This window comes from Rattus rattus, chromosome 5 (assembly GCF_011064425.1).
Source record: "Rattus rattus isolate New Zealand chromosome 5, Rrattus_CSIRO_v1, whole genome shotgun sequence".
NCBI classification, from domain to species: domain Eukaryota; kingdom Metazoa; phylum Chordata; class Mammalia; order Rodentia; family Muridae; genus Rattus; species Rattus rattus.
The window spans coordinates 12,751,064-12,773,525 of record NC_046158.1 but is presented as its reverse complement, the minus strand read 5'-3'; the positions used below and the strand labels follow the sequence as shown (position 1 = coordinate 12,773,525).

Here is a 22,462-nt window from a genome sequence, read left to right as displayed (position 1 = left end):
CCCTACCCCCACCCCCACTGGATTATTAGGAAACACTGGGAGAAGTCAATAGAAATCATGTGTGAGACAGGATGACAGGGTCCCCAGGGAGTGATTCATAGATGAGGGGCAGGGTCACATTCATGGAGAGGGTGACTGACCTGAGTCACAGCCTGCTGGTATTTTTCCAGGCAGGGTAGTGAGAAGAAAGGCATTCTACAAGGAGGGCACATGATGTACGAGGGCAGAGAGGTGTGAACAAAGCTGGTGTGCTCGAGCACATGAGTCACACAGAATCCTAGACTATGCGAAGGGCTAGCAGTGATGTTGAGGTCATCATAAGGAGGGTTTGGGCTTTAACTACAATTGTGAGTCCCATTCTATTGTTGGAGAAAGACACCAAAGGCAAAAGGATGGCCCTGAAAGCAAACTAGGCTCGGAGTTCAGACGTGGGTTGTGAGAAGAGGGAGGTATCAAGGTTTCTGGTAAGGCGCGCCCGCAGCTGGACACTGCATCAAGGGGTGCTCGGAGGCTATGGGAGCCATTCGAAGCTGTTTTGATGGCTAGAGGACATGCTTTGCTCTGGCGCTCACATATCCTGCCCATGTCCTGCACCCCAGCTTCTTACCTGCTCGCCTTTGGTGTGGCTGGGGGAGGCATAGGCCTCCGGGTAATGCTGCCGCTCAAACGGGCACTCGAGCGGCTCGAGGTGGTGCTGCCCGAAGGTGTCCGTACGAAGATGCTTTCGAGGACCACTACTGCTGCTCTGGGAATCGATGCTCAGTCGACAACTGTCCTGGTCACCTAGTGCCCCCCCCAGACGGAAAAAAGCTTTCAGAGATTCCTCAACCAAGCCACCAGGCCAAAGTGCTCCAAAGCAGAGGAGCAGAAGGGCTGAAGAAGTTGGGACAGGACAAGCTAAGGGAAAGGGCGCATGCTCCTGTGGAAGGGAGTCTCAGAGCCCTACTAAGCCAGGGCCATCGAAGGGGAGGTTTGCCTTCCTATCAAAGCTTGAGCAAAGGGCTCTCCTGCATCTCATGCCACCCACAGGTCCCCTGAGCACTCACTATCATCCATCTTTCTCTTGTTGTCACTGCCAGGCTGAGCAATTCCTAGGAGCCCGTTGATAGAGTAGGTAGAGCCCAAGGAATCCGACTGGGGTGACTCTGGGGGTGTGACAGCTGAGCTGGGGACTGCAAAGGAATAAGGAGAGGGTCAGAAATAGGGGTGACACTCCACATAGCCACTACTACCACCATGGAAGGAAAGCAGCAGGTTGTGCTGTGGACAGAGGCCCTGGAGAGCCACAGCCTTCAAGGGCCTGCTGGTGGGAAGGCTTCCTAGAATGACGTCTGTCTGACTTGTATCGATTTCACCGTGGTCCTGTGAGTATCCCATGAGCACTGAACTAGACTTTGCCTCGGGCCAATAACTTAGTCCATGTACAGGCAAATGAGCATTTGGATGTTCTCGTGTGGCTGTGTCTGTGTGTGGCTGTGTCTATGTATGTGTGGCTGTGGAGATTGGGTCTACATTCGAAGGTATGGGGACAGCCAAATCCCTAAACACTCACTCAGTGTGTGTCCTGGGCTCAGAGATTTGGTGGCCACGCAGCTGTCCATGGGGAGGTTGAATGGCTGCTGCACTTTGGTCCGGATGATTCTGTGAGGAAGCAGAAGGACTATTAGGGAGAGGGGATGAAACAGGAGCGGTGGTTGTCCCGGTTCACTCACCTTCATGACAGCCCACTTAGAGGTCTTAAACGTGTGAACTCACTGAGTTCACAGTCAAACTGACCTCACCCCATTCTCATACCAGCTTCCTCATGCCCCATGTCATGACTAGAAACATGATATATATATATATACATATATATATTATATACATATATATACATATATATACATCTCAAAGGACTCTTTCGTCTCTGTGTTCAGCCCTCATTAACCACAGGGCCTTCATGTGCTATGTCAGAGCTCTCTGATATCCGTCTTCATCTAGTTAATTCCTCGCCTCTGCTTCTTACTTAAAAAAGTTTTCATGATTTCCCTAAAAACAAGTTACTCTAGGCTACCCCACTGCTATCAGGCTCCTAGCCCCAGCAGGATCAGTAGCCGCATTTCGCCCTGTCTTTGTGGGTACTCTATGTCGGTGTTACCATTAGACTGAACTCTACAAGAGGGATTCTGTGCTCTGGGAACTAACACAGAGTAAATGAATGAATGGCGTGTGATGAATGAGTGAGCAAATGTCTGATGAAAAGCAGAAGTGAACACATGACCAAGTAGTCAATGAGGGCCAGGAAAGGATCGAGGGACTTCTTTTTCAGAACAAAAGAGGATGTGGTGTTTGAGGAAGCACAGCATAGCATGGAGACAGAGGGAGGTACCACAGCAGGAGCGAGAAGAAGGCTGAAAGGAGGGGCATGTGCCAGGCCAAGGAGTCCTTCCTGACTGTTCAAAGGAAAGCTTCATTCACATAGTAATCCTCCACCCAGGCCAGGACCTCCATGGTTCTTCCAGAATCCTAGGACCCAGGAGGTGCCAGAAACTGCTGCCTCTCACCTGTTGATGGAGCTGACACTGGGCACAGTGTCATTGTCACAAACGCCTTCTGCCAAGAGCCGGTCCCGGATCTCCCAAGCAAACATGGTAGGGTTCTGCCGCTTGTAGTCCCCTATCTTCTCCACCACCTTGGGGGTGGCCACCTTGGGCTTGGAGCCCCCTATCACTCCAGGCCGGATGCTGCCAGTCTCGTAGTACCTACTCCAATAGAGAACCCCCCAAAATTACCCAATAAGCAGGTGGGGCCTTTGAACATGGACCTGGCCAGAGCCTCTGTCCCCTCTGAGTCTCCTGAGAGGTGTGGAACTAAGACATGCTCCTCCCTGACTCCTGCTCAGCCTAACACTGGATTTCTCTCCAACAATTCGCTTAATTGGGTAGATTTATGCTGTTTCCAAAGGCCAGCTCGCTGTATTTGCATCAGAGAGCACACCAAGAGCTCCCTTGTAGAAAGGATGTTGCAGGATTGATGCTGAAAGCCATAGGCCTGCAGTGGCTATTTCCCCGTCTATCTTCTCTTAGCATGACTGACTCCCTGATTCTCTCCTTTGTTCCCCTGGCCCTACTCAGGAAAGCCAGCTGCTGTCCTGCTGGCTCCCCTCTGCCTGGTCCAAACCTGAGCCATCTCCTTCACCTTCGCTCTCTGGTTTTCTTCCAAGTTCCCTGGTTCAATTTAAGCTGCGTCTGAAGTCCAGCCTCACTTAGAATCCCTGATGTGAGTCAACCCCTAAACATGAACTCCTTCCTTCAGAGTCTGCCCCCACAACTGACTGGCTAATGGATGGGTGGCTTAATCAAGACTCTGGTCTTCTTAGTCTCCTCTGGTCTCTTCTAAACGAATAAAACAAAGCCTGGGTCTTTTAAAAAGCCATTGTCCTTGCCCTTCAAAGCTCTTCTCTCTGGGACTCTACAATCATCTTAACAATACTCCTTCCCTGGCCCTAAGAAAAGGCCACTTTCCCTCTAGCAATTTCAGAGAGAGAGCCAGGGCTCTTCATGGTTCCTTACAGACCAGCCCCTTAATTTCCCTTAAAATTAAGACCCATATAGGTCTGTGTGGTGGGTTGGGGAGTAAGGTGGACAAGACATGGAACTCCAGAATTCCAAAACTCTCTACTTAAATAGTATTTCTGGTGGACATGTCAGAGGCGTTGGTGTTCCTTGTCCTTCTGAACCTATGTCCTGCAGTTCTCAGCTCTCACCGACAGAGATAATCAGAATCACTTCAGTGAGGTTGAGACCAATGACACACATAAGTTTGAGTCCACTCGCTTTCATTGGTCTGTGCTGGAGCCTAGATCCTGACCTGATTTAATGTTTAGAGTTTCCTGGCACAGCCAGGGCTGTGAACCACCACATTGAGTCTTACACATTGATGGTTCTCCATGTTTCTGAGTTTCATACGTCCTGGTCATCCTACAAGAGCCACAGGACTAGCTGAGAGGCTGACTCAGTAGGGCTATGGATTTCATCAAACACTTTCATTGCTTCTTGTAACAGATATTCTGAAAGTTTGGGCTTGAAAAACACAAAATCAGATGGTGCATGGGTCCGCAGCTATGAGATTGACCACAGAAGACAAGCCTTGCAGGGAAAGTGGTGTGTGGTGAATTTCGTGCTTACCTGCCAAGGATCTTGCTTACACAGCCATGGCTGACACGAAGCTGGCGAGAGATATCACAGGGTCTCACTCCCTGGTGGGCCAAGTCCACAATGCGTTGCCGGACAACTTCTGGCAGAGGCCTGCCATTCACAAAAGCCCCTCCTAACTGATTCAGCCCTCCGTGGCCTAAAAAGACAGTATTGTTAAGGACAATGGTCAGAACCAGGAGATAAATGTCAGGTGAGAATTAACCTTGAGCATGACTAGGTGTGAGAGCATGTTTTATCACTCTATGGTCTAGTCCTTCAGGGGTCCCTCACTTGCACCCCGTAGTACTCAGAAACACACCCTTTGGGGAGGCTGGCACAAATGTCATAAATTGTTGAGCCTGTCTGTCATGTGAGTGTTCAAAAGAGGCACATGGCTCTCTGAGAGCCCATGCAGGAGCATTTACACCACGTTATCATTAATGCCCTTCTTTCTCCATTTCCCTCCATATGCAGACATGTAGGAATGGAGAATTCAAGGTGTTCTTAAGCTTATACCAAGCTGAGTGACACAGGAAAAAATATCTCCCTTCTCCCTGGACTTCCTTTTCTTTTCATTGACATGGAGGTACAGGATGAGATGGGTGGTCTTTCCATCTGTCTTGCTCCTCTTAAACCACAGAACCATATTTTAAAACACAAACACCAAAGAAGCAAAGGAGAGAGCCTCTGGTTGAGGTAGGTGAGAGTGGACTGAGCCCTGTCTGCTGCTGTCTTGCCTAAGCAACCCCAAGTTCTTGTCTCTTTTTGACAGATTAGAAAGCTGAGAATTCAGTAGGAGACATCCATGAGTTTTGTACGACTGTGCCAGGCTGAGGGTCAGAGTGGTGCGGTGCCTGGCAAGTCAAGCCTTCAGCTGCTTTCCTGACTTGACCCTCTGGACTGGTTCTGTACTTCATTCTGACCATACTTATCTAGTCAGACCCATGCCTGCTGAGTACCTAGTATGTGTCAGGTGCTTTCCCTGAAGCCCCAAGGTGAATAAAGCCACCTGCATACTTGCACCCACCTCACAGGGCTTATCACAGTAGAAGCCTAAACCAGCTAATTAGCATCCCACATGATCCTTTCTGGAATCTCATGCTTAGAGAGGTAATTATTGAATCAGTAGACCCGCCCCGGTCAAAGAAGCACAGAAGGGTTCTTTTAAAAGTGCAAGCTGGGACTCAAGGCAAAGAAGTGCTGGATGAGAGAAAGGGGATCCTGTTTGAACCGTGAGAATAGTGCACGCAAAGGTCTTGAGGTTAAGAAGGGAGGATTTCTCTTAGACTGCACTGCTTTCAACTCTGAGATCCACGGTGGGTTAATTTCAGGACTGAGATATACACTTTCCAAAGAGAAGACCATAAAGAGCATTTCTGTGGCTTCACTCAAATAACCCAGCTTATGTGAGGAGCAGCCATGATCCAAACAATCGTTAGGGATCCAATCGTTGATGCTTCTTTGTGGGCCCTTGATTGCTGGCTGGAGATGATCCTGCAACCTTATGACGACAGTGTCATTGCCTAGGCATGACTAGCATCTCTTCACACCAAAAACTGAATCTGGCGATCTAGCTTAGGGTGGGGAAGTATAAGAACTCTAGGTGTTGATGGGAAGCAGAATGGTCTGAGCGCAAACACTTAGGACCATCCTGAAGCTTTCTGCATAGCAGCCAGTATTGTACAGAGGGAGGGAGTTGTAGAGAACCAGCCAATAAGAAGGGAAAGTTGATAACAGGCCAGAGTGACCAGGTAACAATATTTATGGGCAAGGGTGGGAAGTGGCTTCGCTGGGCACACTGTGCCCATTATTACCAATGACTTAGCACATTCAGAACCACCTCCCAATTTCTCCTCAGGGGCCCAAGATGTCTTTCTTCAACAGAACAGATCATTTTCCTTAAAACAAACAAACAAGCAAGCCTCTGTCCTGGGCAATAAGTTAGGAGGAAAAACCTACTGGCTATGCACCAAGTATGAAGGACAGGATGGTCCATCTTCCAGGACAGCTTCTGCCTGTCCTGTTCTAGACCACCTGTCCTGATGAATGCTTTTCCACAAGTTAGATGATGTCTCAGGGACTTTCAGTCCAGCACAGGCGAAGAATAATGTGGCTCTTACTTGCTCTTGAACTCGTTCCTCTTATCCCTCACTGACCACGCTGCCCTTTGTGGAAAAATTACCTCCCACTTTTCTCATTGTTGCCTTTTGACTCTTTGGGATCTAGACTCTGAACACCAGAGCACATCAGACAGCTATCCAAATGTACCAGACTTTAGGCAGGACTACTTTGTCCCTATTTTCCAGAACCTTTGCTGCAAGGAGAATAGATCTTTGTGCAAAGAATACAGATAGTTGTATCTGGAAGTCAGATTGAGTGTGTGTGCTAGTTATAGAGGTGGCACAAATTGAACGTTTTGCCTGAAAACAAAACAAAACAGAAAAGCACAATGTACTCATGTGATTCTCCAATAGAGACAGTACAAACTAGGGTCCTAAATTATCCTAGAGTCTGACTCAGCATCTTGGAAATCCACATTCTCAGAACCCTACTGAAGCTCACTTTCCAAAGAGAAGACCTTAGAGAAGCCCCTGAACTTTGACTTCTCTAAGCCACTATTTTATTGGGGAAGAGCTTGGGTCATATCTCTGCCTTGGTTCTGTGTTTTAGCCATATCATTTGAATAGATTTGGTGGTTTCTAACTGTAGGCACGACATGGAGTTGGACAGCATTGTTCATATATTGATTGCTACTGACTATAGTAACAGCAATGTTGGGATGAAGTGAGAAACATCTCATTAGCTGGAAGTCTTGATATAAATATGAATTTTTTTTATTGTAGCAATAATGTGGTTGATTATAATGTAATGCCATGGTAACTCTGACTTGGCCCTAAGCCTGGGGTAGGAGTTCTCAAACTGAAATACACACCAGAGTCAATTGTAGAGTTTATTGAATTAAAACCTATTTTAGCACGATACCCTAAGTTTTTAGATCAGTTAATGTAGGGTGGAATCAAGAATTTATGTTTGTCAGAGGCCCACAACTGCTCACTGTGAAGACAGGAAGTGGCTTTAGAATGCTCAGCCCTAAATGGAACATGAATGTCACCTCTTCCCCTCAAGGCTCAGAGATCTGCACAGAAAAGGAAGTGTGAAAAGCCAGCGCTGGGGGGTAAACTCAAGGAACAGTGCTTGGGAGGCAGCACACACAGGGGGACACACAAGCTCACAAGGACCGTGACAGCATGCACAAGACCTGCATAAGCTCATGCCAGACAAGAGCCCATCATGGAAGACAGAAAGAGAACATGCAGCTGAGGGCTACTGTTATTTAGATTGCTGGTAGGAAAGGAAAAACTAGTTCTTTAACTTGTACATCTGCTTCCACTCCCAGAAGTACTGGGCCAACACAAATTTGACTCCATGGATTAATGTGTGTATGTATGTGGCCCCCCACACACAAGGTTGGGGGATTTGTGTGGATAGGGAGGTGGAGGATGATCTGTGGAGAGTTGGGGGAATGGTATGAATATGATCAAAATATGTGTAGAAAATTCTCAAAGGATTAACAAAAGCTTTTTTTAAAGTGTGTTTCGAAGACACTTCTAGATTGAGTGCTGAGACTTTGGAACCACTGGGTTAGGCTGGGTGTTGAGCAACGGTTAACAAAACAAACGAACAAGATAATAGTCTTTCCTTCTCCAATCATTTTTCAAGAATTATACTTACTATGTGTATTTAATGGCTTCGTTTCAATTCCACTATTCACTATTAACAAAACACTAATAGTGATTCAAGCACAAAGCCCTGGGTATCTACCCTGGAATAAGAAATGAATGTTCAAACCCTTTTCGGGAGACACAGCCCAGATTAATTGAAAATCTTTGTGTTAAGGTAGAAGTCCCTTGTAGACGCACACAGGCAGTCAGAGAGAAATTGAAGGAATGACTGCAATGAATGAATGAATAGAAGAATGAATGAGTGAATTAGTAGCAATAGGAAGTAAAAAAGTTCCTTGCATAAAGTCTTGACCACGTTGAATGTTATTTACTGCCTCTATAGATCATGAATGAAAGGAAGACAGGGAAGGGCCAGCTGGCTGCATATGAGGGTGGCCTCTATGGGCTAAACTGAGTTCTGTGATGGAAGGGCTTTTGTGTTTTCTGTGTCCGGTGTGGAGGAGTGGACTTCTCTAGGTGATTCACCACCAAACGCCCAGAGGTGGGTGCAGGCTTCCTTCCTGCCCTCGGTGAGGCACCGATGCCCACTGTTCCCATGCTGCTTTGTACTTTATGGGCAGGTGGGCCTTAAGGCCGGAAGCCAGTGATCAGTAGGAGCTCCATGGTTGGTCCAGAGGTAGGGTTGGGGGAAGTGTAAATCAGGAAGGGGTTTGAAGCTTCATAAGCAAAGGGCTTTTGTTTGTCTAGAGAGCTGTGGGTGGGGAGAGGTGGCGATGTAGGAGGAAGCCTGGCCGGATAGAAGGAAGTTCTTGAGTATGGTATCTTCAAATGGGAAAAGGCAAGTTTGACAGGGCAGGGAGGACTTGGGGACTTAAATGAATTTGCAGGTCTGTAAAGCTTTAAGTGATGTTTGCTGTCTAGAAGCATCCTTTGAGGAAAATGATCACTGTGGGAGACCCAAAGATACTGTTTGGTAATTTCTTCTCCACTCAGAAGGCTCTTAGAAGTAAGGATGGAAGAATAGAACGGACACATCACCTAAAACTCTCATCACACAAACGCTTAAGACAGAAGCACACCTTTCCTGCTCCCCGACAATCTTCTGCACCACTATCATGTCACTGACTCTAACCAACAACACTATCTATTTGGTTTCTTTATGTATTCTCAAGGGGAGAGGCCAAGTCTTAGCACCTGACTCAGAGTCCCTATTGTGGGACCCTCACATCCCATTCCACTTTTTTTTCTTCTTCCGGTCTTCATGATTCCTTAAAGCTCAGCCCCAAATAACAATAGCTCAGTGTACTGTGCTGCCCTGTGCTCTAAAAACAAAAACAAAACTGAATCTTAATATCTGTGGAGTTTTTGGGTTTTGTTCCAAGAGTGGGCAACCCTTAGCAAAGTAGAATTAGCAGTGCAGCGATTGCCTGGGGTACCCTTCAAGTCATGCTTTCTACCTCCCTCCTGGGAAGAATAAGCCTTGCTAATGCTAACTTGTCCTAGATGTTCTCATCCTGGCGTTACCCTTCCCTGGGACACCAGCTTCCAGGTCTGCCTCCACAACCTCACAACATCTCCATCTTGACTTTATACCTTTATAGAATTAAAGTCCAAGGACTTTGTCTCAAACTATAAAGTGTTCTAGGACCATGGAATGCCACTGTCTCACATCTGTATTGCAGATCAATCTGTGAGGGTAAGTGCACATCAAATCCTGAGCTGCCCTGCTGGAGAGCAGCATCGTGCATCCCACCTCTCCATGATCTTTGGTGTTTTGTTCCTACCACTTGTCCTACTCAGGGAAGCTAGAGAAGAGGCAGTGTCTGAGTAAGGTGACTGTGTACCTTTCTCATTCATTTCTCGTAGACTGCTAATGTTTCGAATGTTCTTGAAACTGACTCTATCATTTATTGTCCTATTTCAAAAATCAATTTTTACCACTCACTTTCTACGAAGCCCATACTCCGAGTATAAAATGAAATGAAATTCATCTATGCTTTCTTTCCAGCTCCTACCCGAAAATTCTTTCCTCAGCTGTGAAACTCTTTTCTTCCTATTGCTTTCAACCCAAGTGCCCTAAGAAGTAATCCTGCTTGCTTTTCCTGTGTCTCCTTTCCCCTCCCTTCCCGTTCATGGCTCAGCCATCTCTTAATCCTCATGTGCTCAAACGCTTGCTTAGTGATGTGCAGGTAGAGGGAGCCATATTCTCCCCCTTGAAGCGGCTTCCTTGCATGAGCAGCCTAGGCCTCCGCTTCTCTCTAGTGGGGTACTTCCCCATTTTCTGTTGCACTGTGTCTGTCTCCTCCATGCTCGCTCACGCCCCAGTGCTGTCTTCCTCACACACCTCCACTGGGCAGTCCATTCTTACAGTTCCTCCAGCTTCCTATCTTCCATAGCCTCATGAGTAAGAGGAGCCTCCCCTCCCCTTGTAGGTTCAATGTCCTATAGGAAATCTTTTAAATAATAAATCATACTCCCCAAGCCATCTTGGCTGATAGCAGCAGCAGCCCTGTGAATTTATAGAGCATGCCCCTTTAGCTTCACCACACACCGTTCTCTACCACATTCTCCTTCACGGGTCTTCCACCACTGTTGGCGCACACATTGCCTTTGGGCCTTTGCACCGTTGTTTTCTCCACTTAGAACTTTTGTCTTCCTCTTTGTCTAATTTACTTCTGTTCACTCTGTGGTTTAGCATGGAGCCTCTGGCCATAAGGAGCTTTGTTTTTATTTACAGACTAGGCTGAGCCTCTGTTTAGATGGTTTCCTAGCATTCTTTACATTTATTACATAGTATTCATCAAAATACAGCATCAAGTATGGCTGTTTTTTGAGAAATTTGTTTGAAAATGAGGGAAATTCATAGAAAATACAAGTGAGGAGAAGGGTGTCTGGGTTGATCCCAATCTCTTTGCGTAATTATATAAATGAAAAGTTACTTTTGCCTGTTACCAGATTGAAGCCATGTGAGGTCAAAAATATTTGTTTCATTTTCAGTTAAATTATGTAGCACATTAAATAAATATATTCTATATGAATTAGCTTTTTAGCATCTTGTGTTCCCCTATATAGAGTATTCAGCAGACCATACATCATTTCTATCTCTAAGTATTTATACCAATATCTTCTAGCTGTCTTCAACATTTAAAAACCCATGTATTCAACATTTTCTTGTGCACTATGACCAAACACTTTAGCAGAAATGAATACATAAAATTGATCTTCACCTTCCTGGAGCTTTTATTCTAGTGATAGTCTAGGAGGAGTTCTACCTTCCACAAATCAACACACAAATGCATGTTTAATACTTACGATCTCTATAAGGAGACAACTGACATAGAATTAAAGAATAATGACAGAACAATAAGAGAAATGGAATCAGTTCAAGAAGAACAAGGTGACAGAATCTAGACAGGTAGGAGTAGTTTTCCTGAACCCTTTAAGCTCCCTCTAACTTCCCCCGTGTAGCTTTTTGTTCTGCAGTTGGAAATAATACATCCACACCCTCCACACCCGTGTCTGATGTACCACTCCCGTGTTCAGGAATGTGTAAAGAAAGTCCCGGCATCCTTTCATTCACTGTAATCCAAGTGTCTAAATCTCTCAGACAAGACTCACCATGACCTTTCTCTCCTGACTCATTGCCCACCATCTGTTCCTTAAAATCACTACTTTAGTACACATATGGCTTACCATTTGTGTCATAGTACCTAAGTCCTGCCTTGGGTCCTTATCCATGCCTAGAGTACCATTACTTTATTTTCATTTCACTTATAGCTTAAGAGTTAACCTCTTACAGGAAGTCCTCCAAGTTTTTTTTGTTTGTTTGTTTTTTGTTTTTTCTTGCCTGCTCCCTCTGGTTCTTTCTCCTGAAGAAGTCGAGGCCAGAGCTCCAATACCACATTTAGCAACAATAATTGTCCAACTTTGAGTGTGTCATGCTGCATACACTTTTTCTTGAGGGGTTGTTGCTGTTGTTGTTGCTGTTATTTACTGAAACCCTAGCATCCAAAGTAATGCTTGGCACACTGCGATACTAAATCATGCTTATTTAATTTAATTATTATTTAATTAATTTAATTATTGGAAGGAAAGAAGAATGAAAATGGAAGGATTAAAAAGAAAAAGTGAGTGAGGAAAGGCAGAAAGGACAAAGACTAAGAGGGAGGAAAGCAAGCCGGAGGAGGTCAAGAGAACACTACATATATTTTGCCTTCAAGAGAATTCTGTTTTCCACAGATTCTTAGATGTAGGTATTTGAAGAAGGAGATCCACATATAACAGCTCAGGAAAAGAGAGGTTTTCATTGCTTCTGAAAGATGCACAGAATGGATGCAATGGCCTTTCTTCTGGTGCTTACCCAAGACTCCGATGGTCACACTAGGCAGATGAACCCTTCTGAGGTTCATACCTTTGTGAGGAGACAGCTTTATGGATGAATGAGGCTGCATGTTTTGAGGAGCTTATGGAAAAAGAAGTGATATTTTACTGTTAGAGTTTTTCACCAAGGAGGAAATTATCTTCAGTGTGGGCGTTAAAATTCCTGGTTATGGAGCCTTTTACTTCTAACTCTGGTCGCAAAGGTTTCATGAAGAATGCTGGGGTGACTACACAGCCTCTGAGCTTGGGAGGCTTACAGTTCTGTTGAGGAGAAGACCCATGAGTACCAGCTCAGTCTAGGAAGACAGGACTAGTAGTAGAAGTTGCCTTTCCTGAGAACTCAGACACCTGCTAGAGGAGAAATTTTTGACCCATGACTGTGTGGGCAGTGCTACTTTGTGTTTTTCATAGCTCAGTAAGTAAAAAAAGAAGAGAAACTGCTTCCTGCACCTCACTGCCTAGAAGCCTTCAAGAACTCTACCTTCAAGAACCCATGACTTAATTGATCCAATCCTAGAACCTTGTTTCCTCGGAATTCTTCTGGTAGTTTGGTCAGAAGATGGAAACCTGTTCCTAGCAATTTCAGCAGCTGGGTTTAAACAAAATTTCTTGGGTGTCAAGGAATATAAAAGCATAAAGGAAGAACTCAAGACTCACTGAGATCTGGGTTGGTCGTCCCTAATTCAAATTCCTAAAATGTGAAATGTTTTCAAAAACATAAACTTCTTTAGTACCAACAAGTTAAATGTTTCTGACCTGACTTCTCTGACGGGTCTAAGATCACAAGTACATGGAAATCTTACAGAAAATGGCCTTCAGGATTGTAAGGAACGCCGTAAGGAAAATGAGAAACAGATGAATGCAACGATGACATGAGGAGACTTGGTCTCATCCTCAAGAAGGAAGGTCTGAAATCTGAAACACTTCAGGTCCGCCCATCTTGAAGAACAGATAGGCGATCACAGGAAGCAGCCACTGCCTCTAGGCAGGAGGAAGCAAAGGGAAGACCTGATACCACAAGAATCTAGGTGCTTGAAGGCAGTTATAGGGAAACAGGAGCAATTCGACTGAAGGCTTTGCCCGGATGTTGCTGGGAGGCATGTGAGCTGGGCTCTACAAGAGCTAGAATCTAGAGCCACTGAGGCTACTGACTCCAGTGACCACTTGGAGCAAGAAGGAAGTCCTCCAGCCTTCTGCTCCTACCATTTGGCCCATTTAGCAACCCACCACAGACACTCCCATGGAGAAGCAGCTTACCTGCGTGTGTTTCGGCAATGATTCCTGGGTAAGGTTCAAGTGTTCATTAATTTTCATTCTCTGAAGCTGTATAGGACAGAGGCCGGAAAACCTGTACTGACCTCTAAATTGTGACCTTCACTCCCCTATGTGTAGGTATGTTGTTGGCATGAGGCACCTATGGAACTTCATGGAACCTGGGCTCAGTAGCCCTCTGCTGGGGCTTACCACTGCTGCATCCGTGTTGATAACCATCCTCTGGGGTTATGGTTTCATGGATGGTTTTTCCTGAAATGGTTTCAATTTAATTTTTTACGTCTCAGCAAGTATCAAATCCTCCTGCAACACTGGGCCTCCTGCCTGGGCTCTTTTCTGATGTTAGCATTTTACAATCCTTAGTGATGAGAGAAGCTTGGTTCTGGATGCTGTGGGGGTCAAGAATAACCACAGTGCTCCTTTCCCCCTGAAGTGCATGACTGGGTGGTTACTCATTGACTCCTGGGAATTCTTTCGGATGCCTTCCTCTGATCTGGCCGACTCTGCCTCTCCACAAGCTTTGAGGCAGTTGGGAGAACCAGCAGCAATTCTGGGTCTCCTATGGTCTGAAGCTCAGCCAGATCAAAAAGTATCTCCCTGTGGGATTATAAGGCTTCACCTGGAAGGCAGGGGAAGATGCCTTTGCTTGGATTAGCCCAGAGGGTGGTGTGGCTGAGAAGGATTAGTACTACCATTTCATCTCTGGTACTCTGGTATGGAGGGAGGTGACATAAATGCAGAAGCGGGAGACAAATGGTGGATAAAAGGGTGCTGACTGAACATGAACCAAAATTGACCTTTGAAAGAGGAAAGAAGGAAGAAGGGAGGTGGGCTGTGCTCCATGTTCACCCCTTTCCTGAGGTAGTTATTGCTTAGAAACAATGGCTGCAGGCAGCATCAAGAAACACACTCCTTTCTGAGCCAGGCAGAACAGTGTAGTGCATCTTTCCATTAAATTCGCAGCCCCTGAGGTAGAAAGCGCATCGCCTCCATTTACATACGTCGGAGTGAGGAGTAGAGATTGTAAGTAATTCGCCCAAGGCTGCGTGTTACAATGGGGCCAGAACTGCCCCTCAAGCTGGGGACTCTCCATGTGACGCATAAACAAATACTCTGCACTATGTGACCTCTGCCGACCCTGGCAGCAAGGTGGTCTCCACATTTAGTCAGACCCTACCTCAGAGTGACACCACCTATCAAGTGCGTGCACTTCCCAGACCCACTTTAAATTCTTCCCAGATTTCCATTTGTTGGAGGATCAGTGTCTACGTCTTCACTATTTGATTTTTTTTTTCCTTACTGGAAAAAAAATGCAATTCTTTTCTGTCCCCTACTCTTCCATACGGGTTCAGTTTTCTCTGCTTTCTTCCAGTCTGCTTGTACCTTCTGCCTGTCCAGCTGTAGGTCCATCCCCCGTCCTCTGTCTTCTTCAGTCGCTTTGCCTTATTTCTACCCGGTGTGGTGTTACTCGCTAGGGCCCTCCCCCCTCCTATGGAAGGAGCAGGCCTTCTCTGCCCTGTCCTCTCCTGTGTCTCTCCTCTGCCTCCTCTCTCTCCCCCTCCCCTGGCCCCTTTAGCCACCCCCCTGCATAATCTCCCACTGCCTGCATGACTGCCCAGGTTCTTTATCCTGTCGTCCCTCAAAGGCATTCACAGCTCTGCTGTTATTCTTGTATTAGCATTGAACCCATTAAAGCTAATTTGTTTGCCCTAATCTCCATTTATTTTTCCCTAGTTGATATTAGATTTCCCTTTCTATTGCTCCAGCATGATTTTCTCTTTGTCTTCCTAATGGTGTACCCCCCCTTCTTCTATTAATCTGGTTGGCTTCACTGTTCTTTCAAGGCCTTTTCTCTCTGCCTCCCTCAGCCCTTAGATTAACCCTGTCACCTCCCTCCCAAAAAGGGACCTCCTCGACGTCTGTATTTTCAAGGATGAAGCTGCTGTAGACGTCAATAACCGTCTGGGGAGGGCACTGATGATCTCGACATCAGGTTATTTCCTAAGGCCAATCTGTAGGTTTCCAAAACACGGAGATCAGAGTGCACAAGCACCTGGGTCACACGGGCTGTGTTGAACTTGAAAGTTACTATGCCCTAGTTTTTCCTAGGTAGCAGGAACTTGGAGGCTCTCTCAAAGATTTCGAGGGACTGTTTTCGGCTAGCTTATGCACTATATATTCTATAAGTATGCTAAGCAGTAGACAGGCAACTTTCTCCATATGGCTGAGATTTGGTGGTGCTTCTCCTTCCTAAAGATGTGGAGGCCCTCTGTGGCTGGGCTCTGAGTGTTTCTGATCTGCACCTTGCACCCTGGCTTCCACAGACCTAAGGAAAGAGGCCTACTAGGAGCAAGGTTCAGAAACTTTCTCTCACTGCCAGCCTTGCCTGTCCCGAGGCCTCCATCTGAACCTGAATGCAGGTTTCTTCCTGGGCACCAAGACCTCAGAGGCAGCTCAGCTCCTCTGACTGTATAGGCTCCTTCCTGGAGAGCAGAGTCCTTCCCACCTCAGCGCTCACTGAACGCCCTTGAGAAGGAAGCCTGGTGCTTTTCACCTGTACAGCTTAAAGAGAAGATGTTAGCAGAATGCCCCTGATCTTGGATCCTTGAAAAGAGCTTCTGGTGATTTCTTAGAGTTTCTAGCCACTCTGTAAAATAGAACACAAACTATTAATTAGTTGATTAAACATAAACTTGCAACTGCTAACCTCTCCAGGTCCTGGAAGGTGTGCTAGAGGCCTTTCTTCTGGCTCCTCCCCCGAGCGTCTTTGGGCCTGTGGACTCCTGCTGTAAAACTGCCTGAGGGTGGTAGAAATACCCACACCAGACAGTCAGAGGTCTGTCTTCCTGCAGGTGAAGACATCTGCTGAGTATAAATTTTGGCTTCTACCTCTTTCCCACATCACCCCACATTCCCCCCAGTTCAGAGGCTATCGCTCTTTGGTTGGTTGGTTGTTTTGTTTTGTTTTTTTGTTAAGAAAATAGATTGATATTAAAACAATATTCAATTCTGGGAGATAATGTCATGGCTTCTGAATAGATGATAGGCTTTGCCCTTGAGAAACACACGCATTAATAACTTTTACTATGTTACCAAACCTTAAGGCTTTTTGATCCATTCACTACGGGTTGTATGCCATCACCTTCCTTTCCCCAAGGAGTCCTGTAGAATATCCACAGGTGGTGTGTGTGTGTGGTGTGTGTGTGTGTGTGTCAGTGTGTGTGTGTGTGGTGTGTGTCTGTGTCTGTGTGTGTGGTGTGTGTGTGTGTGTGTGTCTGTGTATGTGTGTCTGTGTGTCTGTGTATGTATGTGTGTCTCTCTCTGTGTATGTGTGTGTGTGTGTGTGTGTGTGTCTCTCTCTGTGTGCATGTGTGTGTTTGTCTGTGTGTGTGTCTCTGTGTGTGTGTCTGTGTCTCTCTGTGTGTGTGTCTGTGTCTGTGTGTGTGTCTGTGTGTCTCTGTGTGTGTGTGTCTGTGTGTGTCTCTGTGTCTGTGTGTGTGTGTGTGTGTGTGTGTGTGTGTGTGTGTGTCTGTGGGTGTGTCTGTGTGTGTGTCTGTGTGTGTGTGGTGTGTCTGTGTGTGTGTCTCTGTGTGTGTTTGTGTGTGCATGTGTGTATGTGTCTGTGTGTGTCTTTGTGTGTGTTGTGTGTGTTGTGTGTATGTCTCTGTGTGTGTGTCTGTGTCTGTGTGGTGTGTGTGTCTGTGTGGTGTGTGTGGTGTCTGTGTGTGTATGTGTCTCTGTGTGTGTGTGTCTGTGTGTGTATCTGTGTGTGTATCTGTGTGTGGTGTGTGTGTATGTGTCCGTGTGTGTTCTGTGTGTGTGTGTTCTGTGTGTGTGTTTCTCTGTGTGTATCTGTGTGTGTGTGCTGTGTGTGTGTGTCTGTGTGTGAGAGAGGGAGCATCTCTGTGGAGGAATAGTGCATAGTAAACAATCCAAGTTCAATCACCATGTCTTGCTAGAACACTAGGTTCTGTAGCTCCACTACAAGGTTATATATCTGAGTTTAATAAACACACATTTAAAAAAATCCCTTTGAGATGGGTGAGAAGGGAAATAGAGATGTGTCTAGTAGAACCTCTAGTAGAGACAGACAGTCATGAGAGTGGAGAGGGAGAGGACATCAGGAGGTGGGGGGACAAGAGAGAAAATTGGGGTAACTGCAAGGACTCAGAGGCCAGGTAAGTAAGGAGTCTTAAATAGAATGCACTTACAAAGTAGGCAGGAAAAAAGACATGCTTTCGCCCTTTTAACGAAACCACCTGTTTCTCTGCAGCTCTAGGTTTGTTTTTCAGATCTTAACTAAGATAAGATGCGATTGACAAGCTTAGAGAGGGGGGAAAGGGTAGTCTTTGGCTAGAATAAGAATCAGGGACACAATTGGAGACTATGTATATGAGAGGGGGTGGAGAGAGAGAGAGAAAAGATTGGAGTTGGATTTCTCAAGGCAGGACAGAAGGAGGTGTGGCCACTTTGTGCTGCACAGGTAGGAACGCATAAAGATCTGCCTTTCTAAGTACAATACACCAAGCAAAATCTTCAACAAAATTTCCCATCTGTGGTTTCCACAACCATTGCAGCTACTAACTCGCAAGCTGGTACCATTTCGAATTATTTGCTCTGAGGCCTGACTCAAGGCTGCAGAAGAAAGTGGGAGGCGACAGAGGGGAACAGAAACGACTTCCAGGCTGAAGTTTCAGAGGAAACCCTGAGTGCTGGAAATGAGGAAGCATGACGTTGTCTGCAGGACCTGTGAGCAAGAATCTGTGCCTAGGGTTTTGCAGAGCATATAGTCACAGAGGCCTGATACTCCAGGGCTATCCTTGGACTCTGGGCTGAGGTCAGAAAGCTCCCCAGAAGAATAAAAAGGTTGAGCCCCTCCACAGCACACAGCACAGTGGTCCTGAGGCTGTCGTAAGATGAAGTCAGTACATGGAGGACTACAAGGGCTCCTGTGTAACCCTCGTGGTGATGGAGTAGACTGCTGTGACCAGAATTCTGTGGAAGGGAACATGCAGGACACTCCAAGAGTACAGCTGACAGCCAAGAAGAGATGACAATGTCCAGACTCCCCCTTGCCGAGCCAGGGCAGAGTTTATGTTCTCTGACCTGTTCATTTTCTGTTGCTGGAAGCCTGTTTCAGTAGAGATGAGGAAGAGACAGTAGACTTTGGGTGGAATGACTCAGAACCAAGGGGTGCTCTGAAAGATAGTGTCTTCCCCAATCACCTTGTTTGATTACCATTTTGATCGTTTTTAGTTTAAATTTGTACCGTCATATGAAATTCTGTGCTGGGCATCAGGGTAATATCCATTCCACTGTAGGACAACAGAAAAGATTTTGGATGACAGGTGTTGATTTACCCTACTCTGTCAGTCTCCAACCTGGATGTCTGTGCTTGGTGTCACAAGGGTTCTAATCAGGTGTAGGTAAAGTTGGGGTTACGGAAGGGTGCTTAGCAAGTCCCTGACACATGATGCCTATTTTGTTAAGAGCTAAAATGTGTCTTACTCATCAAATCCATATGTTGAGGTCCTAGCCCTCAATGTTTCACAGCGTGATTCTATTTGGAAACAGAATCTTTGTAGATGAGGTTAAAATGAGGCATTGGGATGTGCACTAATCTAATATATCCATGATCTGGACAAAAGAATAATTTAGGACAAAGGAGTAGGCAGACAGGAAGACCATGTGGAGACTGAAGTTGTGCTGCATGAGCCAAGGGGTGGCAGAGATTGCCCACACACTGGAAGCTAGGAGGAAACCCTGACTTCCTAGCTCCAAAACTTCTGGCCTCTAGAACTTTGAGAAATGTATGATGTCGGTGACATCTTGCCTGTGTATTTTGTCACCAAAGCCCTAGAAAATTAATACACAAATTACTAGGGGTTAATTGTTTTGTTCTTGTTTTGTCTGTGAATGTATAGGTGTATGTGTGTCTTGCTATGTGATCCAGGCCCAGTGAACTCCTCTTGCCTCAGCATCATGAGTGCTGGGATTATAGATGTGCTTTGCCTGAATGTATTTCTGTGCGCCATGTGTGTGCCTGGTGCCTACAGAGGCCAGAAGAGGGTGTCATATGTCTTGAAACTGAAGTTACAGACGGTTGTGAGCCACCGTGCAGGTGTTAGGAATGGAACCTGTGTCCTCTAGAAGCTAGTTCTCTCCACTGCTGAGCCAACTGTCCAGCCTCTTCAGTGGGTTTTGAACTATACATCAGATGGGAAGACTCTGCGAGACTCTTCTGAGATGTTTACCTGTCTTGTACCTCTAAAGGATCTCCCAGTATAAGGCAGGTTCAAGCAAGACTCTTGGGGAAAAACTCCTTTAAACATGACACCCATATCCCCTGCCAACATTGTCTCCCTGTCAAGCCAGCACTCTCTTCTTCCTTCTAAATCCTTCCATCTTGTGATGGGATCTCTTTTTTTCACAAAAGATTATTAGGGTCCAGCAAAGCTCCAGCATGCATCCCTGCCAGGGTACACGTAGAAGTTGCCAAACTCCTGGAATACTCTTCGTTTGTAACAGCCGTCATATAACCAATCCATTCTTGAAACGCTAGCCCACTTTCCTGAGACAAGCATGGATGGGCCACTGTGAACTAATTACTGCTCTTGGACTCCATCTCCAGTGGTCCCATCATGCCTCACTGTTATACCTGGGAATGTGTTAGTTATTTCTTCATTGCTGAGGAAGAGGATGAGAAGAATTGAAGAAAAGAGGTTGAGAAAGGGAGGAGAGGAAAAGGAAGATGAGGAGGAAGGAAAGGGAGATGGAAAGGAAGACGGAATGGGAGGAGGAAAGAAGGGAGGAGGGGGAAGGAGACGATATGGGAAGGGGGAGAAGGGAAGGAAGGAAGAGGAGGAGGAGGCAGCTTCCTTGAATTGGAAAATTCATGATACACATGATACACATCTCTGTGCTGGGTATCAACTGGAGGTTGTTTTAGTCTTAGCCTGTAAGAATCTAGAAATCTTCTATCCTCAGAGAAGTGTTTGTCTTTAACCTAACCAGCCATCTTGCCAAGCAACTTGTGTCCACTAGTCTGGTCCCTGCTTCAGAACTACCCATGAGCTGACCATGTTTGCAACTTGTAGTTGGATTTGGGGTGCAACCTGGTTACCCAGCATTTGACCTCCCCAGGACTGAGGAGGCTTGCCAGTAGGGCAGCGCCATCTTTGATAGCTGCCACAGGTTCTCTAGAAGGCAACATTCCTTGTTTCTCCAGTGTCCTGGTTGTCATTTATTATAAAGAAAATCGAGATGTGATTGCATCATAATCATGTGGAAAGATTCAGGTATGCTTCACGTTGGAAAAACTTCAGTCAGTTACTAAAACAATAAAACATGTTATTGGAGAATTAAGTGGAAGTGACCCACACAAACATTCCCAAGCCTCACTCCTCAGAGGATTCTGTACAATGTGCTGGGAAATTGAAAATTTGAAGAATTTTAACTTTTATCTAGCTCAGAGAGAGGACACCACAAATAAAAGCTAAAAAATGTTAGTAACAGGGGACAGGGGTGGGGATGTCTGAGTGCTGAAGTGTGGAAGAGAGCAGACGAAATGGGAAGTAAGATAGATGGTCACTAAAGTTTGAGGGTATCTGAGAGAGTCAGATACCTTGCTTGAGCAGGGTTGTGGGAGGAGAGATGGTGACCAGTCTGGCACCGAGTGGGCAAAGGTCCACGGTGGGAATGTCCATGTGTGTGTTTTATAAACAATGACTAGCTTGCTGAAACATGGGTGTGCATGCAGAAGTAGTGTTGGAGAGTTCTCTCGGATCCCACACAGCAGTTGACTTAAACAGAAAACTGTTAATGATTGGATTAAAAGGAAGCCCAAGCAAGAATTCGAAATTATTTTGGAAAATCACCAGGCTAAGTTTCTTTGGAACAGGGCCAGGAAAGGAGAGAAATCAAAATGTTTCAATAATGTGAGGAATCTAGCTATCAAAACTTATTGCCACAGCTATTGCCTTAATAAAAACGTCACAAAATCCTAAAGACTCTAGCGAGAGAGAAGAAGAAGAAGTACATGAAAAGTGGCAAACGCAGAAACAGCAAAGTCAACCGGACAGGACTGAGGCTTTGGGATCAGGTCAGGCAAATGCTCTGTAAGCAGGCTCTGTGAAGGTGGCCTAGAACGACTGCTCAGGCTTTGTTAAGTCCCCCCAGCCACACAGGACCTCATCCATCTTTCTTCTTCCCACTGCTAGCTCTTTCACAAGGGCACACATTCTAGAATCCCCCACTGCTGCTTGGGCTACTTAGTGAGACTTCACCTTTAGCCCTCCCTCAGCTACACCAAGTCACAGCTCCACCCCTCCCTCCTTGTTCAGCATTTTGCCTCAGGTCCGGACCCAAGCCTCTTTGGCTATAGGTGAAAGTCCACTTTGCTTTTCTGCCTCTGGAATGTCAGCATAATGGCAGAGGTATCCAGGCTTGAGAATATTGCCTGAGGTGGCCCTCAGATGCTCTGCCCTCACGGCTTCATCTTCAGGGACCAAGTTGCTGAACTCTGGAAAATATGAGGCCTGGTGCTCTTGCTGCTATTCCCCATATCTTAGTCCTGACCCGGCAAGGGCCACTAAACCCAACTTCATTGCCTACCACACTAAAGGGCTTAGTAAGTATTTACTTATTTAACTGACTAGTTAATGCTAATCCAGCTTAAAATAATTTAGAATTAAAACCTAGGACTTGCTTAGCCAGGGAATATAAAATCAGGTAAAGGCAATGGGATTAAATACCAACAGGTGATGCTGATGGATTTGCACAGCTTGCCCTAGGCAACCAAGTGACCCCGCAATGCAGAGGGGGAAAGGACTCAGAGGTGGAGAAGGAAGAGGTATAGCTTTTATAAGAACTGGCAGAGAAATGGAGCTGGGAAGAGGTTACCATGGGAAAATGGTGGGCTAGGACTAGGAGCCTTCCCAGAGATGTGTGTAC

At 46.0% G+C, this 22,462-nt stretch overlaps 1 protein-coding gene across 1 annotated transcript in view; it reads right to left on the bottom strand.

Moving 5' to 3' along the window:
- The window catches only part of Pax8 (paired box 8), a 55,734-nt gene that overhangs the window by 19,185 nt on the left and 14,087 nt on the right, over positions 1–22,462 (bottom strand). Inside the window, exons 3-7 of the mRNA XM_032903166.1 lie at positions 4,167–4,332; positions 2,544–2,741; positions 1,553–1,641; positions 1,047–1,172; positions 608–783 (exon numbers count right to left, since the gene is read on the bottom strand). Coding sequence (XP_032759057.1) covers positions 608–783; positions 1,047–1,172; positions 1,553–1,641; positions 2,544–2,741; positions 4,167–4,332 — 755 coding nt within the window. The remainder of the gene's footprint in view (positions 1–607; positions 784–1,046; positions 1,173–1,552; positions 1,642–2,543; positions 2,742–4,166; positions 4,333–22,462) is intronic.